The sequence below is a fragment of the Anabas testudineus genome, chromosome 13, assembly GCF_900324465.2.
Source record: "Anabas testudineus chromosome 13, fAnaTes1.2, whole genome shotgun sequence".
Taxonomy (NCBI): domain Eukaryota; kingdom Metazoa; phylum Chordata; class Actinopteri; order Anabantiformes; family Anabantidae; genus Anabas; species Anabas testudineus.
Window position 1 is genome coordinate 13,196,492 of NC_046622.1, and position 27,986 is coordinate 13,224,477.

General features: G+C 40.3%; 1 protein-coding gene across 1 annotated transcript in view; it reads right to left on the bottom strand.

The window, feature by feature from the left end:
* Positions 1–27,986, bottom strand: part of si (sucrase-isomaltase (alpha-glucosidase)) — a 53,302-nt gene that overhangs the window by 6,447 nt on the left and 18,869 nt on the right. Inside the window, exons 17-45 of the mRNA XM_026339841.1 lie at positions 27,576–27,692; positions 25,728–25,882; positions 25,313–25,397; positions 21,923–21,979; positions 19,565–19,686; positions 19,311–19,399; positions 18,986–19,035; positions 18,306–18,494; positions 16,748–16,897; positions 16,454–16,660; positions 16,179–16,333; positions 15,264–15,432; positions 12,964–13,060; positions 12,684–12,796; positions 12,242–12,367; positions 9,994–10,122; positions 9,716–9,829; positions 9,542–9,604; positions 9,291–9,407; positions 9,113–9,203; positions 8,866–9,004; positions 7,967–8,100; positions 7,823–7,857; positions 7,087–7,203; positions 2,402–2,550; positions 1,605–1,689; positions 1,377–1,433; positions 383–507; positions 1–74 (exon numbers count right to left, since the gene is read on the bottom strand). The exon at positions 1–74 is cut by the window's left edge and continues 15 nt beyond it. Coding sequence (XP_026195626.1) covers positions 1–74; positions 383–507; positions 1,377–1,433; positions 1,605–1,689; positions 2,402–2,550; positions 7,087–7,203; positions 7,823–7,857; positions 7,967–8,100; positions 8,866–9,004; positions 9,113–9,203; positions 9,291–9,407; positions 9,542–9,604; positions 9,716–9,829; positions 9,994–10,122; positions 12,242–12,367; positions 12,684–12,796; positions 12,964–13,060; positions 15,264–15,432; positions 16,179–16,333; positions 16,454–16,660; positions 16,748–16,897; positions 18,306–18,494; positions 18,986–19,035; positions 19,311–19,399; positions 19,565–19,686; positions 21,923–21,979; positions 25,313–25,397; positions 25,728–25,882; positions 27,576–27,692 — 3,310 coding nt within the window. The remainder of the gene's footprint in view (positions 75–382; positions 508–1,376; positions 1,434–1,604; positions 1,690–2,401; positions 2,551–7,086; positions 7,204–7,822; positions 7,858–7,966; positions 8,101–8,865; positions 9,005–9,112; positions 9,204–9,290; positions 9,408–9,541; positions 9,605–9,715; positions 9,830–9,993; positions 10,123–12,241; positions 12,368–12,683; positions 12,797–12,963; positions 13,061–15,263; positions 15,433–16,178; positions 16,334–16,453; positions 16,661–16,747; positions 16,898–18,305; positions 18,495–18,985; positions 19,036–19,310; positions 19,400–19,564; positions 19,687–21,922; positions 21,980–25,312; positions 25,398–25,727; positions 25,883–27,575; positions 27,693–27,986) is intronic.

The window sequence follows — 27,986 nt, forward strand, 5'->3', positions numbered from 1 at the left end:
CATCCCAGAAGAACGATCCTTGAGCAGTCCCACTGTCACTCAGGGCAACAATTAGTCCTAGAGGATTCTTCCGACTTAAACCAAAGGAGATAGAGAGGGTTAGAGCAGATCGCTTCAGGATGTCATCTATTTATACCCACTGCTGATACATTGACATTTGTGCTGAGGGGGGTCCACCTGATCTCACTGCTGCTGGGACAGAAACACCCTCTGGTTTCTCTTATCTTTCTTTAACATACTAATTTTCCTACATGACATTCACATTGATGATATTGGTCAAATATGTTTACATAGATTAGAAACAGTCCTTGACACGGCAGCATACGGTCGCTTCACACTACACATAAAGGATGCTGACATCACAGCTGATGTGTGCACGTACCTGTATGCTGTAGTGTTTTCTGGTTTCTGCCAGGGCAAGATGTATCCTCCTCGGACGTGAAGGTTAATATGGTCGATGGGTGTTGGCATGTTGAGCATTTGTTTGCGCACTCCAATATCTTTGGCCTGATGGAAGCAGTAATAATTACATGCTATGGGACTATAAATACTGTGTTGATAATTCAACTTTGATTCATTTTATGCAACAACTCCTTTGCATGCAGTTGGCATTTATGCCATAGTAAATCACAAAGCATGCAGTAAAATATGTGACACATATAAAGGCTACATTTGAAGCATTTCAGTAATTTATGACCCACTAAAGGAATTCTTTGTAACTTTTTTTTTCTTTGAATGTTAACAACTTTGTCCTTGGTCTTTTTTTTTTCCGTATGATTTTGCACCTCTCTCTCTTCTGAGAGGACAAGTTACTCCTCTACACCATCCAGTGCTCCCATTTAAACTGTTGTTTCTTGTGTTTTATTGGTTTTATGATGCTGTGTAACAGATGGGGAGTCCCCCAGCTAGAAAGAGACAGAGATGTTTCAGTGGTTGTTTTTGCCATTAAGGTACCTTCGGTTGTTGAGCTGCAACTGTTAATATGTTTTTGTTGTAGTGGTAGTTTTGCAGTGTTGTTTGCTGTGTTCTACCTATAGTACGTATTGGTTTTACATGTATTTATTTTAAGACAAAAACGGCGCAAAATGAAATGCATACAGTGTTTTGCACAGATAAGTTTATATGTTTAGCATATATTAATAAAATCCATCCACACTGAGCATCAGCTAGCCACATAGGGTTTCCTAGTCCAGTGGTAATATAGAGAAATATAAACAATATTCTTCAGTGCTACCTATTGTATTATTATACCTGGATGAATAGGCCAATTTTAGTCACATTGAATCTGCAATGATTTTAATAAAACTACAGCTTTGAATATAAGCAAAGAGTTTGTCTTTATAGCTGTTGCTTGGTTGTTATAGACATGAACTCACCGTGTGGAAGTCATACCAACGCGCATCAGGAATATATCCATCCACAGACCTGGCTCCCTGTAAATCACAAATCAGTTAAGCAGCAGACAAATACAGGCCCTCTAATAACTGACAACCATAACCGAGCTGGATGAAAAGTTGCTTATCTTAATTGTGTGTATGATGATGATATAATGTTAAAGAAACCTAAAGAAGTTCAAATAGGTGTGTGAGTGTGTGCGTGTATACCATGTCAAGGGCAGGGGATATCAGTAAGGCTGGGCCCCAGAGGAATTGCTTGTAGACGTCCCACGTACTTCTATCAGTCACAAACCTTTGACATACAAGAAAAAAATATATATTTCTAATGCGCTCTCCTGCAGATCCAATCCCAGATGACTGTTTGTGTACACATTCAGAATTCAATAGTTTCAAGGTCCAAGTCGAATAACCCGCCAGCTCCTTAAGTACCATCTGTGACCTTATAAGAGTGTCTTCAAATGAATTTCTCATACATACACCTCCACACTTTCACAGCCACAGTCGTCTGTGGTTGCCCTCATAGTCTTCAATTGAATTGCTCGAGGGCTTCTTAATGGCGGTCCCTGAGGCAGGGGAGACACTTCTAATGTTCTTACCTCGTCAAATTATTCAGATGAGCAAATGTCACAAAATAGCTTTAACCTTACATCAGGATTTATGGATATGTAAATAAAGCTGAAATCCCCCCCCCACCACCTATTTAACTTAACATCTGCTGCTAATAAGGGAGGTTTTGATGGAAACATATTCCAACTACGTGAAAATTTGTTGGGCTTTAAAACAGACTGGTGCTGAAAATGTGCTGCAGCAGTAAAATGAAAACTCTGGTCCAGCAATGACTGCATGTGATATACTGCATACTGATGTGAGGCGATGTAGGAACTGTAAAGTCAAGTTATCTTACCAGTAAATAGGATAAAAGATCCAAGCTGGAAGCAACTAAATAATTAAAGTTATGCTGAAGATCTGTGTGTGTGTGTGTGTGTGTGTGTGTGTGTGCTTACTCATGCAAGACTGGTCTGACCACTGTGGTTCCTTTGGTATGAGCCTCAAACATAAGTGTGTACAAATAGGGCAGGAGGGTGTAACGGATGTTCAGGACGTCCCGGGATGCATCGGTGAAGGTTGAATTCCAAGCAACAGGATCTTGTCTCTGAAAGAAAAGGAGTGTTAAGCAAAACACCCAGTAATAAGCAAACTGAATCTGGGTTAATTCATCAATTTTCAAGAAGATTCTGTTTCTTACAGTGTCGGTCATACAGTAATTGGTATAGTCCATCTACTAAGTTCTGCTGGCCACGCCTGTTAACCATTGTATCCATTTTTCATGACTGTAATAAAGATTGTCACTGGCAGATTAAATCTGCTACCTAGTTAATTAAAATAATATTTAAAGCTTAATCTGTGGCGGCTTTCATACAAAAAGTGAAAAAGCTTTTAGCATGAGGACTAAATAACGTGTTGGTGGACTGTGACACAATTCAAACGTTGTGGCTGCTAAGGTGTAAACTTTCCCAAATTCAGTAAAGTGCATGACAGCACATCCAAAATTACCCATAACTCTCCAGGAACAGTATTATGCCCACAGTATTTCTAAAGCTCTGGCTTCTGCTACACTTCCTATCCCTCAGTTACAAGTTGCAGGGCCATGCAGTAAAAAGAAAACAGAGTAGGAGTATATTTCTTTTAGATGTGAAATACATGTACATTTACACACCATACCATTTTTTCCCCTATCTTGTGAACATGTTTGCAGTGCTGACGTTATCTTTTGGATTTCAGAACATACTATGCTGAAAATGAATACCTCCGGGCACGACTGACAGCAACTCTTTCTAGTTTATAGCATGCCAGAGAAACTTAAATGGTCTGCGTGCATCTATCCTGACGAATGACAGCAGGACTATTGTGCCACACACTGTACTGACATTTACTTAATTTTAATTGGCAACAAGTGTATCATCCCCCTAATAGACAAGGACAGAAAAAGAGGACCCAGTGTGCTGTCATTTTGTAGATATGGGCCCATCTAAATGTATTAGCTCATTTACTCCAGAGGGGACAATAATCAGTCTGGTCAAGCTGACACACACTCTCACACACACTGAGGATCATGAAGACTCTCAGCTGAAGCGTGTCATCACCTTATGCTTCTCCCTGTGATACCGTGTATGCATCTTAGTGCATAATGCATTTAGATGTGGCTGTGTGTCAGTACGTGTGCTGGGGGCGCTTTTCACAGTGTGTCCGAATCAGTAAATACAGTATGTGTCTTTTAATCTAAAGGAGAAAAAAATCACAACATATAATCATTAATCAATTATATAAATCATCACTAACACTATCCACAGCAATTTACTATATCATGCTAAGTTGTGTAAGTGTGTTTGAAAGAAAGCAAGAGAGAGAGAGAGACTGGCCAAATGAATATGAATGAGTGAGAATGAATTTCTATTTTAATTATCTGGTACCCATTCTGAACTGTATGAGGCAAGTCAACAGCCATGTTGCATTAAGCTTCAGGTTCAAGAGGGGTTCTGTTATTTTCAAATGCAATTTATTAAGATATTGCTCTATTATATGTCTTTATGGGGATTAACGTGTTTTATTTAGTGGAATATTGCACATCTTTTAAAGTGGGTGCTGACTGTTGTAGTACGCCAGACCACCACCATCAGAAAATGTAAGTAATGTACAGTAACAGCCACAAAGATGCATCGTTTGGAAAACTTCATGACAGTGGCAGTCTACCAAGATTTGTTCACACAAATGTTGATAAAGTAGTGGTTCAGTGCACAGTCTACACACTGAAGTAAAAATTATATAGGTGAGCAACATTATATACGTTTCCTATGTTGCTCACCACCAAGATCAACAAAAGCCCCGTTCAGATTTAACATTTAATCACACAAATCCTCCGTGACTTGACAGTTATACCACCGTCTGCTGGGCCCCTCAAGGAAGCCTTTTCATCTGCGGGAAGCCAGAAGACGAACTGATGAAGAGATGTGAGCACGGAGTGCCGAAGACTGAGAAAAGCAGACAGAGAATCCATCTTATGAATTCACCTAATTTACGGCCACATTTCTAGTGGCAAAAAGGACTTGTGACGCACACTGATTGTAGACAGCATTGTATGTGTGTGTGTGCGCGCACACACTCACACACGCAGCCTCAAGGAAAAATGAGGTTATCTGGCTGTGTCAGCCCTTCTCATCTTTTCTCTCCTCTACTTGGTCTTTTTCTTCATTTATCTGTCTGGAATCTACTCCCTCACCTCATCTCATAAACCTTTGGGTTTCTGTTTTGCATTGCAGAAACAGAAAGTATATTTAGACAAATAATAATATGTCCCTTTGGGTGAATAACAAAATACACTCAAATATGACTACACTGCTAAAACAACATACATCCTGTTTAATTCCTTTTGCATAGTTCTGATGTGACCGTGGATACTGCAGTATATTGATGGTGCAGTGAAATTATCTCAAGGTCAACACTGAAAGTTGTCTGAGGGCAAAGACGCACTAAGCTTGATGAAGCGCTGGGAATGACTGTGCAAAAATTCTCCGCTCTCTTTCTCTCTCCACTGTCTCTGACCTTGTGTACCTTCTGGTCTGGTTGGTGGTGTTAATATTTTGTTGTCAATGCCTTGTTAAGCAGACTGGAGGTTACAGTTGCAAACTGTCTGATGATTGGGGATTTAATAGGAGACTACATAAATAGTTGACCTTGATTCCCTTTCCTCTCATCTCTCAGCCCCGGTTTGTGTATTTCTCCTTCTTCCACCAAGCACCCTCCTCTCCCTCCAGGTGTGTTACAACTGTTAAAATGCTTATTCAGCCTTGTTCCAACTCTCAAATTGTTATCTCCACCCTCCCTCACCACATTTCAACTTGCTCAGTTGTCATCTTGTTTTATTCTCTACCAATTCCCTCCCTCGTCATTTTTTTTTTGTTTGTTTGTTTTTCTCTGTCTCACAGCCGATAAACTGCACCTGAAGTGTTGAAATATAAGTATATCTGGCATACTGAAGTAAAATGTCAGTGAAGTCAGAATACTGACTAGAGTGAGTTTCTATGGCTTAAAACATAGTTTCATACACACCTAGACACAATTTAGGTGGCAACTTACATTTGTTGCTACTGAAGCTGAGGTTTTCAATCTTAAACTTTGTTAAGATGTGTTTCTAATGTTGCGTCATTTTCAGCATGAAACTATGAACTACTACTAACTCATTATTAGCTCTTAGCTCAGAAGCATTAACACAACATTTTAATATTCCTAGGTGGATCCTTTCTGGATCTATGGATACTTTTTTATTTCAGTTTCTTCCAAAGATAATGCCCTTTGCAAATGTATTATTTATTCATATTGTTTTATATTCCAAGCAAATTCAAGTAATATAGGTGCTTTTTTTAATAATAATAAAAATATTTGTCAGTTCTATCGCACATGCTGTATGTTTATAACATAATGTATTAATGTTCATTAAGTTTAGTATTGATTATTTTTGCAGCATAATGCTTGACATAATTAAATCAGTTTTAACTGATTAAGTGAGCTGCAGGACTGACACTTATCAAATATTAGTTTGTGCAATGTGTTGCTGACACTAATTATGTAATTCCACCAAACAAGGATTAAATTAGAAATAATAAAATTACAGTAACAAGGTGACACATAGTATTAAATTACAACATTTAAAGTCCTTTGACGCCAGTTGAAATTTAAAATAACTTAAGTACTCTCTGTGGTGGATTTGGTAAAACTACCTTCTCCAGCCGGTTCTCACACCATCCCTCCTCTTTTTTTGTCTACCTAACCTCTTCCTTTATATCTGCCACTTCGCACCACTCTCTCCTGTTGTGTGTGAGCTTTTTTTTTTTCTCTCTCTGTCAATTTTCTCCATGTTTAAACACCCATTTGCAAGCCATTATTAAATGATTGAAATCATGGGGTGAATGTGTGTGTGGTGTAGAGGTTAGGTGGTGTGCAGTGGTGCTCAGATCACCTTGAGAATTCAATTATATCCCCACTCCATGCCGTTAAAAAGCACAGGCACCGACACACACACACCTCAACACCGACACACACAACTGTGTCCTGTCTGGTATTGCAGACTCCAGTGCAGAGAAATTTCGCCCAGTGGGATCGATCTCCGGACGGGCGTTATTGGATTTCTCAGATGTGTTCCAACGCTCTTAAAGGTCATGGCTAGAATGAATGCCACCGACACTACACCACCAAACAGGTCTATCTTTTTGTGTGTTTGTGTATGTGTGTATGTCAGATGCAGATTAAGAGAGATTGCTGTGGAATAAAAACACAACTCCTACCATATACATACATCAGATTCTCTTATTGTTACCAGTTTTAATATATCAGAAAATAGCTGTGTGAAAGATTGATCTGCTTTTGATCTCGGTTTGTATCGTGTGAGATGGAAAAATCTGCAGCCTGCAGCCATTTTGGTGTGTGATTTCTGTGTTTGGTGAGAATTTCCTGAGAATACAACAGTTTCCCAGCATTAAAGGAAATGTTTGCACTGTAAAACTTTGCAGTTGCAAAACATTTGCATTACATTATACCTGACAACAATACATATATGTTGTCAGGTATGAAACTGAATTTAAATCTGTTTGCAGGCCAGTTTCTCTCTGTTTCTCCTGCTTTTTATTTCACTCACCGGGTTGTTAATGCTATTGTGGTTGCGCGAGTATGGATAGAAGGCACCCAGCTGCATCCAGCGAAGACACATTTCGTACTCAGCTGGATTAAAGAACCCACATATGTCTGCCCCGGTCTGAAAGAGATGGATGGACAAACAGTGTTTTTGTGTGTGAGGACACAGTAAGAGACAAAAATGAAAAAAAAATGTGGAGGAGGCAGGTGTTACTACAAAAAAAAAAAACATTCAACCCTAGGAGCTGGGGTCAAACTATTTTTTGCAAGCATCATCATTCTCGTGTGTCCTTGAGCAATTCACTTTCACAGTGAGAGATATTTTGTGTCTGACCCTGTGGCTGAACTGGGGGCATGCAAATAATTTTCCTTTCAGGGATCAATAAAGTGTCAGGTTATAATTATTATTAGACACACTGAGAGGATGAGAGAAGGCAGAAGGACACAGGGAGACAGAGAAGTAAGCGAGGTCACAATGGAATAATTGTAACTGCATTTAAGGCCTGTCTGTTAATGAGAATGATGTACTGTATAGCTCATGGTGGAGACGCACGAGCCCGCTCGGTTGTGGTGTGGCTTGTAATGACATGCTTCACATTGTATCTCAAAGATGTCCTTTGATCAAAGGGTCTTGCAAACAAAACAACATCACTCAGACTGCTGTAATCTGCTTAGAGAGGACAAGGTCACATCAATAAGATTATGCCTCGTCAAAACCAAGATCCGATGATGCTACTTACATAAGGGATGCCAAACAGACTGAACTCCATCATGCCTGTAGAACAAAGGCAAACGGGGGAGTTATGCTAAAATAATGATTCATCAGAACTTAAAAAGGCATAAAGTACAATAACATACAGTATTTATTCTATATACATAAATACCTATAATGGATTTATATAGCTGGTCCCAGCTTGCAGTGTTATCTCCCAGCCAATGTCCAGCCCATTTTCCACTGGAGGGGTAAGTAGACCTGGTCACTACTACACCTCTTTTACCTGTGGTACTCAGCAGGGCACTGCAAAGAGGAGAAAGACTCAAATATTAGACACGTACAGTATATTGCATAATCCTGCAGCAAGCTTTCTGTAAAAATGTAGGTTCATTTTAGAAGCAAATTAGCCCAATAATTGTAAATGTTAAATTCAGCACTGTGCTAAAATACAACATTTTCTAAACAAATGCACCTGGGTTCAAGCCCCAGTGGTGCACAGCATCCCTAGGTGCTTCTAGGTGCTGTAATCTGGCCTCCCCGTGGTGTGAAGTGAATTTTACCACAAGGACCACTGTAGTTTTACTTGGTGATTATTATCATACAGAATTGAAGAGACCACATTTCTGTGTATAGCTGCAAGATGTCAGTTATGTATCTCCTGTGGCTTAATTTTCTTCCTAAATGTGTTTGCAAAGATAGTTACTGCTCTTGTTCTCTTTTCTGTTTTGCTGCATCTAATTTCACTGTGTTCAGATCATGTAGGGTTGGTGTTAGGATGCTAATGTAGTCTGCACAAATGTATTTTTGTCGTGTAAATCTGCCAACAAATGTGTCCTATTTCCAGAGGGGGTCAGTAACCATGTGCATTTACTCTGTACTGTACTGTAAGTGCAATGCCGAGGTACTTGTACTTTCATTGTATATTTCTTTTACTGTTACTCCACTTAAATCAGAGGAAGACATTGTACTTTTACTCCACTACATTCACTTTAACATGACATACAAACAAAACATGACTGCACAAAAACACACAAAACAAAAAGGATGCACACATACACACACACTTACTCGTAGGTGGGTTTGGCGTGGGACCAGCCATAGAGGTTATGGACGTCATAGTGTTTGACTCTCTTTCCATTACTGAGGATCTGCTCACTGTTCATGCACAATGTTTTATGGTTTAAGCCAAGATGTTTGGACTCCAGGGCTTTTGAAAAGACACAGAAACACACAATCATTTAAATGTTAATATATGTGTTTTATAGTCAAATTGAAACATAAACATATTTTAAAAAACGTTAGTTATGTGTCTTACGTGGCATGTATGGAGGGTTCTCCAGAAGTGGATTACCGAGACATTTCCCTCCAACTGTGCCATGGACAAAACTTGCAGGTTCATTCATGTCCTACAGATAAATGGGTGTAGAACATGAGTGAGTGATATGAAAGAGTAGCATGCACATATGATCATTTGTCTCTCTGAGGTCACTCACGATCCAGATGCCATCAAACTTCAGGGTATTATTATAGAAATCCATGATTTCATTTTGCCACCACGCTGCTGTTGTAGAGCGGAAAAAATCAGGGAATGCAGTGAAGGCCCTGTATTCCTAGAAGTGGTCAAATAAAGAGGAAATCAGATAATCTTGTATATTGGTAGGTACAGTGGGTAAATATACTTTCCAAAAAGACACAAACAAGAGTGTATTATGTGTTAGAGAGGAGAGCATTTGAACTATTGTACCTCTACTTGGCTATCCCAGTCCAGAGAGTCATTCACTATGACATTTGGGAAATCTGGCCACACCTGCAAAAAATACAAATCATATCTCCAGACACTGTGCACACTATGCAACACCCATCACTGGATCTTGTCTATATCAATACAGGCTTTGTGAGGCCATCTAGTCCCTCTTACCTTCCCCCACACAATTTCATCACTGATTTCTTTGGGGTATTTGATGAAGACATCCGCTGCTAAACCTCTCTCAAAAGCTGGGTAGTCGGTCTCATTGCCTGAGATGGCTGGATCCTGAAATTAAATATATACAAATTGCTCACATACTTTTGTAGCAGTAAGGTGCCCAGTAGTATGGTAATATAACATTCAACCATCACATAGTATAATAGTATAAGATTTAAGCATCTTTATTATGTCTACATAATATTTCTGCCTTTAAAATGTTGAGTCATTACCAGAATGAAGATGAATCTCATGCCTTCTGCTCTCATTTCATTAACCAAGGCGGGAAGGTTTGGAAACTCTGAGTCCAGGACAAAGTCCAGCTGACGTTCCATGTAGTCAATGTCTGCATACTGCACATCCTGCAATGGATACCAGGCCAATTGCAAAGTTAAACAGATGCTTTCTTACAAAGAGACAGAACCAGAAAGGAAACAAGAATACGTCTGTGTATTTCATTCAGATTTGAAGCTGTTTGCTACCAGACTGTTTAAATCACAGTTAATTATGTAATGTCATTAGTACATGCATTACACTTAAGTCTGATGCATGTTCAGCTCCCAGAACATCACAGAGCTGGTACACTATCTGTACTAATATATAAAAACATAATAATCACTTTGATGTTAATTGAAATGGATCAGATCAGGGAAAACAATTGCACATGTTCCTCTTATAATGTCAAATTCCTGCTAGTAAATACAGACATCTGGTTAGTTTGTCTTAACATATGGTATGCTATTAGACAAGAGCTATTAGGAAAGGGAGGCTTGTCTTTGCTCGTGGCTCATATCTTCCAGTAAGAACAAAACTTTATCTGTGTTGGTTGCCTGGCGTGTCTGTGGCAGTCTAAGTTGGTTAGCCTGTAAAGTTAGCTGCTCTGCAGCCTTTGTAGGTTGCTGCATTTTCTGCTTCTTTCATTCCAGTTAATGATGCAGGATTCTTTTTGGCTGGCGTCAGCTGCTTTCAGGTTAGAGCTTTGTGAAAGCATATTCTGGGGATCACTTGATTATCGATGGAAATTCCTATGTTCTGTTCTGAGTGATGAAAAAGGAGGGATTCTGGTCCATTTCCACAAGGGACATCTTGTCATAGTTAGGCAAAATGCTGTTACAGATGAATATTACTTTCTTTTTTGATACACATTTGGTTCCTCATACTGTTTGGGGAAAAAAAAAATGTGTGGCTCACATTTAACAGTGAGACAGAATTACTAGTTCTCATACAAACTGGAAATGCCTAGGGGTTGCGAAACCTAAAATTTCAATTTCAAATGAAATTATAGGTGACATTTCATTAACTTAAACTGGATGAACCAGTGTAAACTGCGAAATCAATGCTTCCATTTTGCTTTGTTCCAATTTATTTTATCGAATCTATTTTTTTTTTTCACACAGTGTCTGCATAAACTAAATTATATTGTAAAAATATGCATAGATACTGTGTTGGATTTAGCACTGCCTATCCCACTGAGTGCATGTGTCTGTACTGTTCAATCTAAAGAGGACAAGAGTAAGCTATTAGGTTATTTTGTTCACAGATGAAGACAAGGAAACCTTGTGCTAAAGCAATTCTTCAGCAAAACTATTTAGACATGCAGAAAATGTAATTGTATGTAATGTATGTGGACAGTATCGCATGTGGCCTTTATTTTTTGTTGCTGGATATAGCATTTGTAAAAGGTTTAATCATTCACATCACAAATAAACAAATGAGGGATTGGCAAGTAAAAGTATGTGATCCTTTTGTAAATTGGTAGCTTTCTGCATTAATTTGTCATAAAATGACATCTGATCTTCATATAAATAATTAACAAATATAAAATAATTACAAAAATAATAATTTAAATATTTTAATTTTATTTTAATCAAAATTTATTTTATTGAAAATAACCATAAAAACCTAATGGATGGACCTTTGGATTCAGCCATTCTATTGACTTGGTCTATCTTTGGACTTGCTTTGGTAGAAGTTGGGTCATTGTTTTTGGCTGGCTTCCCACTTCTTGGTAGAGTAGCAACAGTCCCAAGATTGTTGTAGATTGTTTGCCTAACTGTAGTGTAACTGACTGGTGAATTGCTAAAGTATTTGAGATCACTTTGGAACCCTTTTTGATATTTTTACAGTTGTTCTCAATAAAGACATGGAAGATCAGAAGAGTTTTTGTATTATTATTTTAGGAAAATTATATTTGTTAATACTCTTGACTCAGATGAAGATCAGATCATGTACTTTTTCTTGCAGCTATATATTACTTTTCCAAAAAGTAGTAGTAATATTAATTGTATAAATTCATATTTCACAGTTAATTTACTGTGTACATATGCTTTAAATAAAACTTGTATTTAAAAAAGAAAGAATATAATCACTTTGAATGGGAACAAATTATTTGTGTTGTGGAACTATGATCATTCTCAGTTATTAAAACCCTGTTGATGATTTTATTTTTAATTCACATCTTAAAGAAAGTCTTTGACTTACATAAGGTATACCCGCTGCCCTCATTTCAGTGTATAGATCTCTTATCTCCAAATCATTGGCATAACCATAGCGACAGAGTTGGAACCCAAGGGACCAATAGGCAGGTAGAACGGGTCGTCCAATCAGCTGTTAAGAAGAAAAACAAACAAGGAAGTCAAAATAGTTCAGCACAGAAAAAAGTTGTTTTGCAGGGAAACAGGACAGCATCCATAAAGTGTTTGTTTGACTGTTTGTGTGTGTGTGTGTGTTCGAGAGAGTGTTTAGATTGGCTAAATGAAGGAGCGCTATGAAGCGAGGAACTCCCAGCTGCTGCAGTCCATCAACAGCGGCCCAGGGCCAGACACAAAACACACACATACACACACACACATACGTGCAGAAACACACAGATCAGTGCACATGGTTACACACACAAACAATCCAGACGTCCAAGAAGACTTACCGCAGTGTATTCCTGCACCACCATCTCAGGCGTGGGTCCCAGGACCATGTAGAAATCTAGGATGCCTCCCAGAGTTCGGTAGGTTAAAGCTGGAGTGGGCTGGAAAGTCACATCTGGACGCAAAGCAAGGAAGAAGAAAAATGTTTATTAAGTGGTACGTAATTGAGTGTGAATGTGCGTCTGGGTGCGGGGATGTTTGATTACATTTGTGTATGGTGTGTGTGCTCTTGCTGTGTGTGTGTGTGTGTGTGTGTGTGTGTGTGTGTGTTGTTTCCCTCACCCATTGCATTGCTGTTTAGCAGCAGCACACCATGTGCATCTGCAGTGTCCTCAAGGCCCATATAGAAGGGGTGCACTCCGTAGCAATTCAACTTGTACTGTAGCAGAGCAACAGAAGGGGAGAAGTAAAAGGAAAGTATGAAGAACACCGGTTAAAGAATCAGCCTTTTCCGTTGCTTATACTGATGTTTGTTTGTGCACTGTTTTGGTTATTCATGAGCATTATTCTTTACATCTCACAGAGCATTTCTCATTGTATCTATGGATTTGGATATGACAACAACACTACTCCAATGGGCTTGCTCCCTGCGCTGTCAACATTCAACAGTTTTCCCAAAAGTAGGGGAAAATATTCCGACAACTATTCTTTATGCAAATGAATGCACACAGACTAGAGTGTTTCTTTTCACTTCCTGTGTCAGTTATTCTGTAGCACCTCATATTTCCCACAAATCTCAGAAATGTTTTAACGAGGCTGTAAACTAGCCTCAGATGGAAGACATCAACAGAGCCGGGAGGCTATTCTGGGATTTGGGTTGCTGCTGGGAACTATGACAAAATCACAATGTCTTAAATGTGGCTAACAGAGCATTACATTTAATGGCAAAATTGTAGCTTGGTGGATACCACACTCAACCTTGCAAATTACTGATAGAGAAAACCTTTTCTTTTGTATTTTCTGTGATGATTTTTCACATTAATAAACGTCTGTATGGCGTATGTGCCTTTACTTCCATACTAGGATGCAACTAGACAGACAGAGGGCAATGGGAAAAAAGGAAATCTGCCACTTTCAAATGTCACAGTTCTGCAATGAAAACTTCTTGTTACGTCACACTCCAACTACCTCCTGCACATCTGGCACATAAGAAGTTGTTAAACTGTGATATGATACCACTGAGGACAGGCTCTGTCTTCATTTTTTTTGTTTGAATGTGTTTTTTTCTTGCTATTTGTCTGTGTGTGCTTCCTTGTGGCCCCGCTACTGCTCCTTCCAGAAGGAGAAAGGGAGAAAGGTCATTGGCTCATCTACCCACAGCAGTGACAGCTAGTGACAGTGTTCTCTTTGTCCCTCTCTATCTATGTTATCTTCTTTGCATGCTGGATAAATTTATGTGAATACTTTTCTAAACCAAAAAAAAAAAAAAAAAAAAGGATTAAAAAAATGTATAAAACATTGTCTTTATACCCTTCTTTATTGTTCACAACTCAGTTAATGACTGAAGTTGGCCCATTCACAGTAATATTAACTTCAAACCATGTTTCTTTTTCATTTTACTGTCATCGCATCTTTGTGGCTATGCATGTACAAATACTATCAACAAAAAAAAACAGCAACATTTACATAAAAGACAATATCCCGATCCTTTCACCATGACTGACAACACGGTGATTTGGTGGTTTACAGTCGTTTGACCTGCTAGTGACAGAAAAGTGGTGAAAAACTGGTAAATTTGCCACAAACCCTAAAGCTGATCACCACTTTAAGCTGCTCGCTTGGTCTAGTTTATTATTAGGAGCAGCTCTTTTATTTGCTCACCACAATCTCACCATGTCTTTGCAAATTACAACTTCTTTCCGTTGTCTCTGTTTGTAGGTGTTGCTTATGGGTAATTTAAAGTGTTGTCTAATCTGGTTTCATGTTATTATATCAAGGAGACAAGGTCCGTGTAATCCCGTCTCTTTAATTTGATCTCTTTTTCCTCATTTTCATCCACTTCGCTTCTTCCGTTTTTTTTTTCTGAACTCTAATTCCCTTGCTCTCAGAGGGGCCCCGTAACATTTGTCTGAACCCTGTGGAGCTGTCCTGACAGCTCAGCAATTAGGCTTGATAACGCTGATGCATGTGGAACCCTCACCCTGTCTGGCCTTGACACCGGTAGGGAAAACACGATGACACTCTATAACCGCCGTTCACATCGACGGCAAACGCCTCAAAGTGACACGAAACAAGAGAACGACAAGTTTACATACTGTGCAGGAAGGTTGTTTACAAGTCACCTCTGTAGTCTCTAAAGGATGTGATGTTAAGGACATGCAGTGCTGAGTGCTCTGTTACATATGCCATAACAGCCACAAAATTGGTGTGATGGAGGATGCCAATGTTCAAATAAAGGAGAAGGAAAGGTCGCTGCTGTAAACTATAATCTAGGTCACTACCAGCTGAACATTACTTTAGGTGAGGTATGTTAGTACACTTTGCATCAAATGTGGTCTTTACTAACAGCTAAATCTGACACACGTGTGCTGTGCTAGTTTTTTTTTTTCACATGCACACACATGCTTTAGCTTGATACTTACGCCAGGAGGCTGGTCCTTGGAGAACATTCCCCAGGTGTGATAGTTGAGGTTGTGTTTATAGGTGGGATGCTCTGTTTCTCCAAAGCCGTAGACAAACTCCGATGACAGTCGAGTAGACACTTGGATGAACATGTCGGAGAAGGTAAAACCTGGCAGAGAGGAGTCCCAACTGAGAAGAAATGACAGAGGATTAAATCAATGAGAGAAGGGGAGAGGGAATCATTGTCAAAGGGAGTTATTCACAATATGTTTGACACAAATAAGCATAATAACCCATAGGAGCTGCAGACATCCCTTCAACTTGCTTCATAAATTTTAATTAGTAAAATTTTAACTGACACTTCTAAAAAACACGGAGGGCTTAGCTACAGAATAATGTCACCCTTGCTTTAAGATATTCTTTGAAAAGACTCGTCGTGGCTTGACTGCCTCGTGTGACATCAACTCAACTGCTGAACAAGAAGTAACTACTTTAGATGCTGATATACAGGGCAACTTTCCTAAGTATGTCTGATTGGGTAACAGTGGCCCAGGACTTGAATCAGCACTGTTACTTTAATCAGGCGGGAAAGAAAAGCTTCTTGCCGGGAAATAATAATACTTTTTTCATCCAATGTCAACCTATTGCTTATGAATAGAAACATATCTATTACCCATTATGGACTGGTGAGACACCACCCTATAGGTGACCTTCATGGTTAGGACAATTATGAATTGATTTATTATTTCTCAAGTTAACCTCTATTCAACCACGGAAGGTACATCGACATACAAAACTAATGAAGAAGACTGTCCTCACCAAAAGGCAGAGATAAGAAAACAATAAATGAATGACCCCCAGTTAATTCAAAACTCATGACAACACAAAACGACAGCTTCATCCCAGCTGGACCACTTGGATAACTCAATACTCACATCGTGGTTCCTGTGCTTTTCCTTATGACCTGGATGCCAAATGGGTTTTTGGTAAAAAGGACCTTGTAAAGCCTTTTGTTCTCGTCAGTCTCAGGAGCATCAGGAACCGACAGCGGCACTGGAACTTCATAACGTTCTGTGGTCGGGTCCCAGATCTGAAGGGGGGTGAGATGTGAGTGTATTAGTGTATGTACAGTATGCGTGTGCGTGTGTGTTTATGAGCCTGATGCCCAAGAGAATGTATCGTTACTACCACAAACACAAAAAATACACACCTTGAACTGCAGCATGTCACTGGTGTGGTACCGGATCTCAACACGGAGTGTGTTGATGTCCGGTGAGTCGGGGCGACCACTGCTCTTGTATTTCATGTTCCGAGTGATATCAACTGTCATGCCTGAGTTGGTTTCTTCAGCGGCAGTAACACTATATCCGTAGTCTTCAGGGTAGAAGCACCATGGAATGTGAACAGTGTCGCTTGGCTGATAAGAGGAAAAACATAAAGGATTTTCAGAATATAGAAATAATGTGTCTAAGTCCATGTTAACGTCATTGGTGTCACCCCTCACCCTCCAGACGCAGCCTCTGGCTTTGCACTTTTCCTCATCTGCATTCTCCTCTGGATAGCAGTCCAAGCGCTGGTACTCTTCTTCTTTTATTTCCCACTTCACCAGGTAGGTCTCTCCAAGGGTCAGGGTCAGGCCGTGCAAGAACAGAACCTGTGTATTTGATGAAGTGTTGGGAGGGAAAGCGTCAGGAGGATGTAATTATTTATCCAAAGATGCCAATGTGGGAACCAAGCTGCCTCAGAGTGAACTATCTCTTTATCCAAGTAAGCTCAGATATGCTTTCTTGGGGACAAGCTGTACACTTGAAGTTACGTGTGCTATCAATTAAGTCACAGCTGTTAAATTCCCTCTGTGTTCCTGCAGCCTCTATGGGGATCTGGAACTATGAGTCTTTCTCACAGCAAATCTCAGGGAGCCCATTTCACTCTAGTCACTACAGTCACCATCTGATGCAACCTCAGCTGGAGAGTAGACTTCTACTACTTCTCTACTATTATTTAATTTTGTAAAATGTCTCAAATAGGACACACTAGCGTACAAGTCATAAGTCATATTAAGAAAAATGTGCAAAGAGACTGTACAACAGCAGGAACCTGGAGAAAGATAAATAACAAGATAAAAATAGAGAAAAAGAAGGAAGGAAAAAAGCAAGAAAGGAATACAAAGATTGTACAGGTACAGCACTTCATACATATGCTATAACACTGTTCGAAGTAGCAAAATAACCTCTATGTAGCCAAACATCGGCTTTAGTGTGCAGAAAATGATTAAAAATGCAACCAAGTCACAAAAATAAATACAATTCTATGAGTCAATGTGACTCGTAAAATATATTGCAAAGCACAGCTCAGTTTGAGTTCATATGGAACTAATGATGTTTGGTGGCTGTGAGCTCTATTCAAGGCCCAGTCTGACTGCACATACAAAGACTGATGGACGTGACAAGTCAGAGTTTAGGCTTAACAGCACATTTACCCTTCACACCCAGGAAATGATTACCGCTGAGAGTCATTTGATAAATGCATGCTTATGTGCGTGTGACCAGAAAAGACCTTGACGATCTGCACAGGCATAGCCGCTACTACACATACATACAAACATATGTGTGCACACAAACACACGCAAGCACACAAAGCATCTGGATATAGTCTCACTTAGCAGAAGCGCTTGACACTTTATAGGCTCTTGGCTTTTGTTCATAACTTTGGGTCCTGACTGTAGGATCATTGGTCTTAGTCATACTTTCTCACCCTTTCGCCCACACACACACTCACACAAAGCTTTTATGATCCTCACCTAATATAAATTGTTATCATTTCTTTCACTTAGAGGCTAACCTTGAAATCTACAGTAATGGATTCATTCCTGGTTTTATTGAAACAAATGGCATGGCCACTGCAGAACCCATCCACCTTGCTTGTGTGCTCCAACATTGCAGCAAGGTTTTCCCGACAAAGCGGAAATAATTACATACTGGGTTATAACTATGTAATGCTAATGCTAAACTTGTAGACAAAAAATAATTAATAAAGGAGTTTTTATAAAAGTGTGTGTTTACCTTTTTGTCTGCATCATACTGGATGTTGGAGTTTGGCAGAGTGGTCGGGGTTCCAGGGCTTCCGGTCCCAACTTGAGTCACAGAGACAGACGAGGGAGGATAAGGCACTCCGAGGATGGTTATGTTCTCAAACTTAATATTGTTTGGGTCCTTGTAGCCAGCATGGGTCACTTGCATTGTCAGTTGTCCCTATGAAGCAGAGACCATCCATTAACGTTGAAGCCTTAAAATGCTGATGTCCTTTCTCAATTTACATTCTTTAATATAAAACATGTGTTTAAAACCTTTTGCTTTTTTCAGGCAAATTGACAGATAGATGAATGTTGCTGTTCCTCTGTATACCGGTAATGCATAAACTTCTTGAACTTATATCCATCAGTCAAATAGCTGTTCAGATGGATTTCCTGTCTGTAACCCTCTACTGCGGTGTAATGCTAATGCTCAGGAAAAAAAATAAAAAAATCACTGGCATACATTAAACATGCAAGGCAATCCTCGGTGCTGTGTGAAGCAGGAACACGAGGTACTTGATCTAACAAAGCTTCAGCAGTCTAACATGGATCAGTCTTGCTTGGACTACGAAAGTCAGAACTCTCTGGTGGTTTTGAACTCTGAACTTGAGTTCAGATCAGACGGAATACGTCTATAAGATGTTTCGGATGCATGCGAAGGAAACTTACATAGACAACGGAGAATGTGTAGTGGATGTAGTTGCCTGTTTCCACGGTTTCTGTGTAAAGAGAAAAAGCAAATGTTTGTCCCAGGCATCTGACACAGTCGCACAGTAGCGTAATTGCCCTTCACTTGTTGTGTGAGCTGACTGACAGTGTTTGAACAGCCACATCGACTTGTGTGATTCTTTGTGCTTAATAAGACGCAGACTTCAACTTGACACTCACGAAAGGATGCCTGCACGAGTGGTAATAATAAAAATGCATGTGATCCAGTCTCACACGTCAACACATGAGCACAAACACAGAACGACAATGATAAAAGCATCAGTACCTCGGGAATCCCCATCATCCCAGAACAGTTCCCCGGCTGCCTGGCTGTTCTCATCAAGAGCAACGATCAAACCCATAGGGTTACGGCGGCTAGAGGTGTAACCATAAACACACAGAAAAAGGTTCAAACACCCTACAGAGTGCAAAACACAGCTAAATATGTACATGTGAATCACAGTAAATGTAATAAGAGACAGTTTGACGTATCAGTGATTCGGTTCATAGGTATGACAGTGTGTGTGTGTGTGTGTGTACCTGTATGTGGTGGTGACATCAGGTCTCTGAGTGGGTAGGATTGCCCCGCCTCTGATGTGTAGTCCAAGCTTGTCAGCTGGTAGATACAGTTTGACTTTTCCAGTAGTTGTCCGTTGTTCCATCTGATTGGTACAGAGGACAACAGAATCTATTAACCCACCTGAATACCCCCCGTGTGTATTCTGTGGGCAATACAACCTATTTGAGATAGGGCTGGGGTTAATTTAGCACAACTCTAGTTATTAGATGACTGTGCTAAAACAAAGCTTGACTGTAGGCCCATTTAACACTAATGAAGAAATGCAGGGGAAGCATGTTTCCCTCCTGTGTTAGCGGGTCACTTATTAATCTGGGTCTGTAAACCTGATGCAGTGTTTGAGATGGTAAAGTACTAATCGTTCCAAAGCTGCTTTGCACATTACCACAGTGCATGTAGGATACTTTAAAACCCCCTACAGCAGCAAACCTACTGATATTAATAATGACCTTAGAGCCTTCCAGTAATAACTTACACTCTTCAAAACTGTACATACTTGACCCGCTTGCGTAAGTTGTTGCATAAAGTTCCATTGCATAAGCTTATCAAATTATTCCAAACATGTTCAAAACGAACCTTGTCCCCGTCTCTCTAACTTACTCGTAGTGGTAAGGTAAGGTAATGGTATCTAGTGGGATTGGGATAGCCTTGGTTTTGTGTGGCCAGCTTCTAAATTATTTACTCTGGCTTCTCCACAGACCTCACTTTATTTGCACCTCTGCTTTGTACTGAATAAAAAAATATCCGTTTGAAATTTCAAGTGCAGTGGGGGGATGGAAAGGTAATTCCAACACAAAGATAAACCTGATTTGGAGTCGAAAATACTGTAGGCTCGTAACCTTATATGATGACACGACTATCTAACAAACCCAGGCCTAACAAAATACAATTCAGAAACAAAGTCTACGATGTGCTGCAACTGTTTACTTAAGAGGAGCAGACAAATTCTTCTTCTTGTTTTTCTCTCTCTCTCAGTCTCTGTGCCCCATCCACTTATTTCTCTGAGGGTCCAGATAGAGCACAGTTAATTTCTGATCCCTTGAGGACTGAATCCTCAGACCAGCCTAAAACTATTTAAAACTCTCCTCTCTCATCTCCTCTCACTCCCCTTTCTACCTACTTCCTTCCTCACCTCCTGGTATTCTCTCTTGTGTTGCTCTAATTCTTTTTTTTTTTTTTTTTTATCCCATTTTCCTCCATTCCCATGGTGCGTGCACGTGTGTGTGCATGTGTGTGTGTGTGCCATTTTATGCCGTACAGTAGATTATGGGCGTGTGTGTGGGCTGGAGTTAGTGGAGCGTCTATAAGCAATTTCAGATCGTATCACCCCTTCATTGTCTGCCTTAAGGAGGTCTTCTCTAGCCTTGTTTTCTCTTCTTCTCAGTTCTGCTGGCCGGCCATCTTCCCACTCCTCTGCATAGTGTACGGTTATCCCCGCCCCCTCCCTCCATCCTTCTTCTTCTCATCTTTCTTGTCCCTGCTTTTTCTTTTCTCTCTCTAATATTTTATGTGCTGTCTTTCTTTTTCCTTCTTTCACTTTGTTCACCTCCCATCCTATCTGTTTTCCCTCCTTCATCCATCTGGTTTTCCCATTATTTCTTTGCCTTGTAACTTGTTTTTCATGGTCATTTTCACTACATCAATACTCCCCCCACCCTTCCATCCTCCTACCCAGATAATCACAGGGGACCAAGCGGGACAAGGGGCCGGCGGCAAGACAGCCAATCTAATCGTTCATCTGATCAGTGGGCACTTTACATCGCCACTGTGACGCCCAAATAAGGTCCTACGGGAACTCAACACCTCTTTTATCTCTCTGTCACAGAGATAGTCTCGCTCCTCTCTTTTCTGTTCTCTCTTTCACTCTGTCTTTATCCTCACTTTTGCTCTTATCTCTCTCATGTCTCAGCCTCAAACAAAGAACTTGAGGCAAAGGCTTTCACGTGATACATGTTCTGTGAGTGTGTGTTAATTCCACTAATGTAACATAATCCCACTAAACCCCACTGAAATACTTTTTTGTGGAGCACTATATACATTGGCAAGAAAAAGTCTAGAACGTATTAAAAAGCATTTGTTTCCTATATTAATTTAGCATAAAATGTGATTATTTTAGGCACATAATATTTCTTAATACTCTTGACTTAGATGAAGATCAGATCACATTTTATGACAAATTAATGCAGAAAACCATGAAATTCCAAACAGTTCACATACTTTTATTAGATGTTATGTATCCCACTGAAGATGTCATGTGCATTTTATTGGGTCAACCTGTGCTGAAGGTAACGATAAAGCAAATAGCTCAGCAAAATTCTTACCGTCTCATAGTCATACCACACAGTATTTGGTAAATATGCCTCCACCGTGTCCACACCCTGCAGAAAAAGAAAAGCATTTTTAAATATGCTTATCTTAATTTTAAATATGTGCATATTTTTTCCTTTTTTATTTACCTAGTACAATGCATACACACAGTACTGATTCCAAGTCTGATACATCAAAATGTACCATGCTCACAAGCCTAATGTGAGAACAGAAGTTACAATGCATAACAAAGGAAGACTGGATATTTCCTGATACTGTATAGCTCCTTAATAATAAATAAGAAGAAGAAGATAAAACATTTCCATCAAGGAAAGTTATTTTAAAACTGCCTATCATCAAAAAAAAAAAAAAAAAGTTTCCACAAAGCCCTTTTGACATTTTATAGTACAGAGCTGTGATGCAACAGATGATGGAAAAGACAGCATCAAGCGACGACTGATAGATGACAGCCTTTGATGGCTTAAGGTGGTGGACAGGCACGAACAATCAATAGAAGAGCACCAAGCCTTTTGATAGCATTGTCACTTCCCTGCTCTTTCTGACAGGGCAGAACAGAAGGAGAGAGGGAGAGAGATAAATACAGACAGCACAGCGAGAGAAAAGGAGAGAACTACAGGTCTTTCTCATAAAGGACCAAATTGCGATATGCACTGTGTCAGCTGTAGGCCAAGGATGTCATGTCATGACAGCACCAACATCTCGCTCTCTGGGTCTCTCTTCAGCAACATGTCCTAATGGCCTGCTGAAGCCAGTCATTAGAAAGACGAGTGAAGCTGAGAAAAAACATAAACAGGTACCAGAATGTGAAGGTAATTTCTTGGCAAATGAGAGCAAACTTCAAAAGCACCTAACGCCTACAACACACCTGGGAAACACCGCAAAGGTTGAAGTATGATAAAGACATATTGCTGTAATGGCCTGCTAACCAAATAAAATGACTTAATGTCGTCTTCAGGGGCCCCAGTCGCAGATTGAGGCCGATCACCTGTCACAACCGCTGCACAGCCTGTGGGATGACAGCCTGGGGAAATGGATGCTCCCCCTATACCTCGTTTTCTGGTGTCTGATTTGCTCGCGGTGCCTATCACTCACCCTGCTGACTAATGGGAAGGGACTGCAGGACTTAGCATTGCTGCTAACTGTGATTGAGAGGGACAAGGCATGAGGTCTGTATCCTCATTTAGAGTACTGAAGCTAAGTTAGCCATAAGGTAAAATTTGATCAGGTGGGTCAAAGATTTATACTGGCAGAATGATCAGATGGTAGCTGGGGTAGATGAGAGCAGAGGAACGAGAGGGTGAAAAAGAGATGCAGTAAAATCAAACAGGATCACAAGGGTGAGTTGACAGCAGCTGATTAAGAGAATGCAGATGAGAAAAGGGAGCCAATGTTTGATGAAAGGATAAGCTAAAAAGAAGATGGACATGATGAGGAAGAGTGGAAGTGTGGATGAAGACCAGAGGGGATGACAGAGAGAGAGAGAGAGAGAGAGCGAAAGTGCAGGGGTTCTTGCCAGTTTATCACAGAGATCAAGGTTAAAGCATCGACTGATCTGAATGATAGAGCGAGAGCATCATTAGAGAAGGGGAGAGGCAGGCAGACAGAGTGATAAATAGAGAGAGGCACGGGGATGAGAATAATGTAAAAGGAAAGTGATGGTAGGATCGCAGGGGTTGTTAAAGATCAGCCTGTGACCTCTCTCAGCACTAGCTCGTCATGTGGCCCTTCACAGCCCGATGCATCCGTAGCAGTCTGTAGGCTCTGCGCTCTCAGCACCTGCCCTCACCCTGACTTCAACCATGGCAGCACAGCCCAGCAGCACCCTGCCACCACAAAAGATGCATATTTATCCACATTACAAGTCATTTGGAAACAGAGCTGCAAGTTGCGTGACAGAGCAGAAGCCCAAAATAGTACCGAGCTTCACGTCAATGAGGCACACTGTGCTGCCGTGTTGCTTATCTACAGGTTGGTTATAATTGTTTAGTACATGATGCCACCTATTTGATGTTCTCTGCCATGAAAGATAAGTGGGAGGGGAGGTTGAGGATGGGGTCTTTGTCAGTACTCATCAAGCTGCATGGTTTGTCTTTGCTTAGGTTTTGGTTTAATGCAAAGTCTGAGAAGATGAACAAATGTTACTCAAGCTTTCCAACTCTGTGGATCATACGTTGGCCAAATTGATTTCGTAGTTGAACTCCCTCAAGCAGAAAGAAAAATAACTTGTATTTTTTCATTCCAACTGTATACATGTGGTTGTGCTGTGTGAATGACTGGTTTTCAACATGGAGCTGTCAGAATGTGCCATGATGCATTAAGTGAGAATTGCAGGGTTGACTGCATCCATGTCACACAGTCTTCAGCCCAGTGCAGTAGATGGTAAGCAAGCGTTTGAGCTAATTCCCGAATAAGTTTGTCTAATGTACTGTAAATTCATTTATGACATTTCTGCACCATCACAAGCAAGGTCGTGATTTTCCTCCTCGGAGATTCATAGTTGTATTGCAGTCATTTCACTCGATTCAATTATCGGGGCACTTTGATGCAGGGCACATTGCTTTTAAAGAGAAAGAAAATTAATGGTTGATCATAATTGATGCCAGCCCTGAACACACCCATTGATAATGGATTTATTTTTATCCTTTATCTGTTTCTGCTCTGCCTCTAGCCTTAAAAGGACCAAAGGTAGGGTCACTTTTGATTGCTATTTGTGCTAGTCTAATTTATGTTTTTAATTAGTAAGACTAAAAAACCTGCACAGCCACGTTATGACCCCTACCTTTCTTTGCTCTCAGGACAGCTCAAACACTGAGGCAAGCTTAAACCCACAACTTTTGTATTAGAAACTTCTCCACAGTCACACTGATTGAAGTTACTTTATCCCCCCAGCCCCTCTATGAATCCAATTCGCTTTCCACTATTCTGTAATTCACAAGAGGCCGTGCTAAATTGCTTATTAATCAGGCCACTTTGACATGACCGCATTCGCTGCATATGCACACATACGCATGCACGTACAAGTACTCAGATTTAGACACACACACAGGCGCACGGCAATTCACACAAACACGGACAAATACACGCAAACACTCTTCTATCTACACTTCTAATCTGCTAGTAATGAGGTCAGCGCTCTCATTAGAGCTGAGAGAAAAGAGGGAGGATGAGAAAGAGAGAAGAAAGGAGGATGAGAGGAGGGGAGGGCAGCAAAGAAAATCCCATGTCATGTTTTCCCAGTGGAGGTCAGGGTGTGTGTGTGTGAGTAACTCATCATCTCATCTGCATCACAAGCCGTACACATTTCCTAATGTGTGCCACAGTTAAGTTAGGTGGTCACACCTGTGGTCATATACGTGTGTGTGCCTTTTTGTTTTTTGACTGACCGGGTCGAGTACAGGTGTGATGAGCAGATATTTTCCCCACAGGAACTGGCGGTCCACATTCCAACTCTCACTGTCAGAGAAGAACCTTGAGAGAGACACATAACAGAAGATAATATTATTTTGTTATACTGTGGCAAAAAACAGTTTTAGTATTTCACCCTGTCAGCACTGTGCATGTCTGCGTACTGGTCTATGACGATCTTTGGTGATTGTATTGTGTATCTTAGTATCTATCTTATTGTCAATGTCCTTCGCCACTACAGTTGACTTGGATGATGTTGGACGGTAGCTATAGGTTCCTGGTAGGTTATTTGTTAGCTCTGTTGTTTACTGAGTTGCTAATGACCATCATGAAAATGACTATTACCTCAGCGCCACACTTGACACTATATTTACAGTGATTTACATAACTTACTCGTGCATGACAGGACGTACAACCGTCTCGCCTGTGGTGTGGGCTTTGTAGAAGAGTGTGTAAAGGTAGGGCAGCAGCGTGTAACGTATCATCAGGTAGTGTCTAGAGGTCTCCACCAGCAACGAGTCAGCACCATATGCGGCTGGATCCTGGGGCTGGAAACAGAAAGACGGATTAAAGGGACTGGGCTGATGAACAATAGTGAAACACAGGGTTGGAAAAATAAGGACTTTGTCTGTTATTCACAGGGCAAATAAGAGAATAAGTAAGAGAGATTTAAAGCTGGGAGGAAAATTGGAAGACAAAAAAAATTTTTCATCATATATATATAAATAAGATCATTAAGAGGATATTAACCCATATATAAGGATTTAAATGGAAATTTACTTCTTCTAGGTCCAAACTAAAAAGCAGAGTTTGCCAAACATAACTGGAAAAAAAGAAAGAAATTAAAATAGTGCGTGAGAAAGAAACAGAAGTATGATTTAATTCCTATCATAGTGGAGAGTGAGAGGGTGATTAGCTGCTAACAGGCTGTGCTCCTCTCATCTGGCTAATCATTTATGCCCTCAGCACCTCTGAGACTGGGAGTGCATGTGTGTGTGTGTGTGTGTGTGTGTGTGTGTGTGTGTGTGTGTGTGTTTGTGTGTGTGTATGTGTGGATTTTGGCCTGCATGGCTGTATGATGAGAGCCATGATTAGGGCAAAGCAAAGGTCACACATTAGCTGTCTCGTTTAGTGGAAATTGTACTTCAAATTCATCATCATCATGTCCCCATCCTCCAGCAAATAACCCCCCCCCCCCCATGCAACACACACACCATTTCTACTAACCACCCCCCCTTCCCTTACCTCAACGCTGTGCTATTTTTGAAACAGTGATGAGCATGGAAATGTCACATGAAGAATATTTCAAAAGCACCAATCTTCATGCTATTCCATGCCGGAGACTGATTTTTCTCCTAAGTTATTTGTGTTCATCTGCAGTAATAGCTCAGTATGTAACGTCAATATAAACAGACCCAGGCTGAGCGGGTTCTTTTTCTCGTGTCTCTGTGTGACATTAAATCTCAGATCTGTAGTGTGCCTGTCTTCTACACGACCTTCATCCTGGACCTGTTGAGAGTTGTTACCATAGTTCATTTTAGAGGGCTCACACTTTGCACCTTGCACTTTGTAGCTCAAGCAATCTGGACAGATATGGATTTTATGCAGCTGTGGACTGTCTCACATCAGAACTTCAGGTTTTTAATATGAGACAGGTAGAAACCCCAGTTTGTCAGGTCATTAATGCTGATGGGATGCAATATTCATAAAGTTTGTCAGGAGTGAATTTGTGATGGTTTACATCAGTAACCTGAGTTTTTTCATTAGTGTAGCACGTCTGAACATATCCAGTGACTGACATGTTTTGAGGAAAGAGCTAGATATTTGCATGCTAATACATGCTAATATGTTATGTGGCACATCATATTATATTAATTTGGCATAATATAGCCTTAACATCTTGCACTAAACTTTTACCTGTTCCAAGTGCTGGGTTATTCTTTGTTTCAGGTTCCAATACCCACAGCAGCTATCGCAATTTTCAGCAGGTGACATTTCAAGTGTTAAAACTTCACATGTCCCACTGCTCCCATTTTCTAACATGGCTGTACCAGTGCGGATGTGATGACAGTTACCAAAGATTCTATTTTTAACCATTTGGAGTTTATAGCATCTATACATTGTAATAAAAACAACGGTATGCCCTGCAGGCCCTTTAGAGCAAACAATGGTTGTGTGATACATGAATCAAAACCTGACAGTCTAATATACACACTGTAGAACAAAATGACATTACGGTACCTTGTAGCCTTGAGCATTGTGGTTCCGACTAAAAGGATAGAAAGCCCCGACCTGCATCCAGCGACGACATAACTCTTCAGTGGAGTTGTCAAAAAATCCACAGATGTCAGCTCCGATCTAAAACACACAGATCCCAAAGACAGCTTGACATTTAGACAAGATCTACAGTCCCGCATAGCGTTACAGATTAGTGTTTTGAATCCTACAATTTGCCATATGACAAACTCTTAGACAAAGAGTTGTTTGGTTGTCAACTAACTAAAAAAATAAGAGTGCACTAGAGGGATAACTGGACATATACAGTATTTATCTTTTAAAATCTCTTTTCAGGTGAGGTCTGTTCAATTCGGTCCAGATTTATTGGGAGACGGTATATGTGGGCAGTGATCTTTATTTACATTAATTGCACAG